Source organism: Pterocles gutturalis, unplaced genomic scaffold (genome assembly GCF_000699245.1).
Source record: "Pterocles gutturalis isolate BGI_N339 unplaced genomic scaffold, ASM69924v1 scaffold6406, whole genome shotgun sequence".
Classification (NCBI taxonomy): Eukaryota; Metazoa; Chordata; class Aves; order Pterocliformes; family Pteroclidae; genus Pterocles; species Pterocles gutturalis.
Window position 1 is genome coordinate 35882 of NW_010097676.1, and position 4550 is coordinate 40431.

The 4550-nt window shown below is 55.9% G+C and overlaps 1 protein-coding gene across 1 annotated transcript in view; it reads right to left on the reverse strand.

Annotated features, from left to right (window-relative positions):
* MFSD4 (major facilitator superfamily domain containing 4) overlaps window positions 1–4543 on the reverse strand; it is a gene marked incomplete at its 5' end in the record, with an annotated part of 17665 nt that extends 13122 nt beyond the window's left edge. The window contains 3 exon segments of the mRNA XM_010082010.1: window positions 1567–1723; window positions 4396–4432; window positions 4435–4543. Of these exon segments, the coding sequence (XP_010080312.1) occupies window positions 1567–1723; window positions 4396–4432; window positions 4435–4543 (303 nt within the window).
* Between the last annotated feature and the right edge of the window lie 7 nt (window positions 4544–4550).

The window sequence follows — 4550 nt, forward strand, 5'->3', positions numbered from 1 at the left end:
GGGCCCAGGCCGGCGGCGGAGGCACCAAAGCCGAAAGGCAGGAAGGAAGGAAGGAAGGAAACAGGGACCAGACAGCAAAGCACTGAAACCAGCAGAAAGATGGGACTAAAACGTCACGGCAGAGAGTAAGCAGCACAGGCATGTCCCCTCCTCACCCCGGGCTCCCGAACCCTGGGAGAAGCCCATTGTAACCGCTAGAGTTGCTAACTGGGGTCTGCTGCTGGGGGATGTAGGGCACAGCCACCTGTCCACAGCAAAGGACCAGCAACGCACAGGTATGTCCCCAGCACAGACACGTAACCGGCGAGCAAAGCACCTCCGGCTCTCTGCTTCACGCTCTGCCCAAAGAGGGAGGAGAGGGCTACCAGGAGGCACAGGCTGGAGCTGCAGCGGAGAGCCCCCGCGGCTGCCCGGCACCGGCAACCAGCCCTCCTGCCCTGACCGCTCGTCCAGAACAGCCCGACCTTGGCCATGTCACCGCGTTTCTGCATGACCCTCATCCATCTACAAACCCAGAGGGATTTGCCCTTCCACGTCCTGCTTGTTGCTTACACTGCGCTCCGACAGTGCTGGGGAGAAACAGGGGCCAAGGGCACGGCTCCTTTATTCTCCTGCCCGGTGGCACAGACCTGGCTGCACGGAGCCATGGTGTGCTCGCATCCCCCAGCCTGGCCCCACTCACCCATCCGCCAGACCACGCTGGAGGAGCCCAACGTTTTGCAAAGCCGTGATTACTGATCGTCCTCTGACAGCGAAATGGGGAGCCAGCGTGGGATTTCTGGGGGAGGGAGGGAGCAGAGCGAATGTGCACAGTCACGGCAGGAAAAACCACCAGCGAATGAGGGAAGCAGCTTCGAGCCTGGAGAGATGAGGCAGCACTCTCCAGGGTACGGCAGGAGAGAGGCAGAAACAGCTGGCGAATCCGAGACCGGGAGCGATGGGTAAACGCACACCGAGACATCCCAGAAACGCCTCTTCTCTTCTGCAGCCCCAGCAATACAGCCACAGCACTGCCTGTGCTTAGCTAGGGAGCACGCTCATTACTAGAGTTAAACATTAATTGCAGATGATGCTATGTCCTTAAAAAGCATTAAAAAGATCACCTCATTTTTCCCCAATGAGCAAAAATTCCTGCCTCCAGCCTTACGAGGTTAACAACACAATTGCAGGCCCCCTGAAAAGACCAGCAGACCCCAGCCCAGGGGGGCATGCAGCCCTGCTGCCCCCCATCCCTGGCTCTGGCATCAGGGAGGACCAGGGGATTGCTGGTTCCCATCCAGACCCCCAGGCTGTAGTCGAAGGGCTGTGCTCAGCACTCCTTCCCCCACAGCGCATATAAACCCCCACCTCGGTGTTCCTGCTGCAGCAGGCGCTCTTCAACTTCAAGGATATTCCTCCCCACCTCAGGGAGTATTTTCCAAGTCCCTCACATCAAGAAGAAAAATTATAATCATCCTAAATCCAACTTGCAAAACCGATAATTAAAAGCCCAAAGCCCTAAGGGGATGAGGTGAGGACATGGAGGAAGAAGAGGACACGGATTATCCCACACCTGCTTTCAGGTACCCCTGTCTCCAGCAGGAAGCACTGGGCAGGCTGGCGGAGCATCACCTCCCCCGAGGAGCTCGTGCTCAAGTCACTGTGCTCCCTGCTCTCTGCAACAAAAGCATTTACTTTGCGGCGAGAAATGTCCTCTGCACCAGCCACATGCTTGAGCAGAAACCTTCAGAAGCGGGGAGTCTGAAGGGCAGGGAGAGAACAGGGTCGTCCGCTCTCAGGTGATGGGCTGTGATGTGCGCGGGTGCCAGGGGTAAAGATGAAAGCAGGGTCCCACCTCATCAGCCCTCCCGGTCCCGGTGTGGATCACTCCTTTGGGCTCCCACACACCACAGACCTGCCAGCCCCCTCCTCTCCTCTGCTAACACCAGCAGGACTCGCTCAGGGCTGACCCGAACGCTGGGAGCAAAAGCAAAACATACAGAAAGGCACAAAAAACACAGTTTCTGAATCTGAAAAAAAAAAATTTAAAAAGGGCAAACTGGGGCACAGGTGCACAGTTATCCTGGTGCTTCTGTCACAAACGTGTGCAGCACAGCAGCACAGAGGGACTGTGACTTCAGCTTCACGGTGCAAAGCTTAAAATGGCTTTGCACCTCCCGGCAAGCCCGGGAAGGGACCGCGCAGCAAACCTGGGTCTCTGGTGCAGAGCACCACAGGAGATCACCTGGAGGAAACTTGCAATGGCAAACTTTCTTCTTCCTTGAAATCTTGCACAAGAGGGAATTCTGGAGCTAGTTCTGGCATCCCAGGCTCGCGCTGAGTTACAGGAGGGATGGATGCCATCATGATGCTCTGTCGTCCCCATGCTCCAGGACTCCATCTGCCCCAAGAGAGCAGAGACTACAACCCAGCACCTCCTCTGGTGAGAGGAACCAAGCCATTATTTAGGTCCCACCACCCACTTCTGCTGCAGAATCCAGTAGCAACAATGCTTTCCCTCGCGAGGCCATCATTCAGAGCAGACGGCTCAGACCAATACACACTTTAATCGAAAGCAAGCAGCAAGGCCCATGTTCCTCAGAATTAGAAATTAAACACAGCTTGCAGGCAGATCTTGTCTCGGCTGGCTTGCAGGGAGGCGATGCTTTGGGACCCTCTACCAGCAGTTATCTGTCTCCTAACCAGACAAGACAACCTGTCCAGCACACCTCCCTACCCGGCACCACGGCCAGCATAATTTGGTTTATAAACCCACAGCATGGTCCAGAAGTAGAAATCCTTCACAGGACAGTTTGATCTGTCCATCTTTGAAAAGGCAATAGTGCAGGAGTCTCAGCAGTTAACGTTCTCATCCAAACCCACACATCTGTATGCTGCACAGCTCCGAATAACCCCCTGGAACACTTGCAAGCAACAACTATCCGAAACACACCCTCCCTGCCTGGCAAGGCTGCCGTGCCTCAGCGGGGCACGCAGACACTTTGCAAAAGCCCGTTACTCCAAGAGGCTGCGATCACAAACACATCCTGGTTCATAACCACAGCGAGCGACAAACACGCTGCCACAGAATTAAAAGTCTGGGAGTCTCCGAGCACAAAACCCCAAAGGGCAGGAGCTCTGGGTAGGAAGCTGACAGCAGGAAACAATTCTGCATTTTCCTTCGCTGCTCCTGTAAATACATGTGAGGCAGGCTGGGGGCTGGCAGAGGCGCTGCCTGCTGACCCAGTGGTCCCGGATCCGTGTCAGACCCAGGGCAGGTTCCCACGGGCTGTCTCCATTCCCGTGCACCCCACTTCACACCTCCTCTCCCAGAACAGCTCAACAGCCAGCAGCTCCGGCTGCTCCATGAAGCCTTTGGGCTCTGTCTGGACAGGGGGACAGGGACAGTTCAATGTACCAGGACGGTAATTAACAGGTGCTAATGCCATCTTCATTAGCCAACACTCTCCACAGTTCACAAGAGTTTAACAAAACATTTTTAAACAGGCATTTTACAGAGGCAAAGGACTCATGCAAAATTCTCTCCTATAAGCGTTAAACACCTACATTAGACATGTACATCAGAGATACACACAGAGCTGACACCTTACATCACTGCCTGAAGATCTAGTGACAATGTAAATAATCAGCTGATTCCCACAGCAGAGCATAGGTGTCATCAAACCTCAAACCAAATGCCTGCTGGGCGATCTTTAGGGTTGAGCCATCATATATTATTTATTTTAAAAATATCCTGGACAGAAGCCTCAGTGCAAACCCCCTTGGCTGTGCCCAGGTTGCTCGCTGGCCCATGAAGTTTGCTGCTGTCCCCGGCCACCCTGCGTGGCTGGGACACTGCCTCTGCCCTCGTGTCCCCCCCCAGCAGCAGGACCACAAGTTCCGCTCACATCTCGCCTCGTGTTTGCCCAAACTCCAGGGGAGCATGGCAACACTTCAGATCCTGACACCGAGGTTATTAAAACAGGCTTCAAATAATATTTTTGTGATAAACAATCAAGTTAAGGAAAACACCCTCCAGGAAGTTCTGGCTGTAACTTCACGCTACGGCTATCTCCATCCTGAGCTCCAGGGGATCTGGCAGCTCCCCTCCAGGGGTACGGAACGGCGCAGATGAGGAGAGCAGCACCCCACACCTACCCCGGCAAGCCCCCTCCCTCCGAGCCGCTCAGCCGAGAGGGCTGCGGACCCTCCGGGACACGCAGGGAGTGCTCGGGCAGGGTTTTCCCACGCGGACCCGCAGCATCCCAGCTCAGCCCTACAAACCCTGCGGGAGAAGGCAAACCCGGGGGTGGGGGGGGCTGCCGCTGCCCACCCCCGGCTCGGCAGGAAAGCAGGGGGGCTGCAGAGAGCTAAGGCCCCCCGCGGGAGGTGCGATGAGTTTGCCAGGTGCCTTACGTCCTCTTGAAGACCCCTCCGAGGCAGCTGCCGAGCACTGCTGGGAGAAGAAGACCCAGGTGATCTGGGAGAGGGAGCTCTGGGTCTGGCAGCGCAGGTCCAGCAGCGTGGGCCCCAGGAAAGCGATGCAAAGGCCGAAACTGAAGAAAACGCTC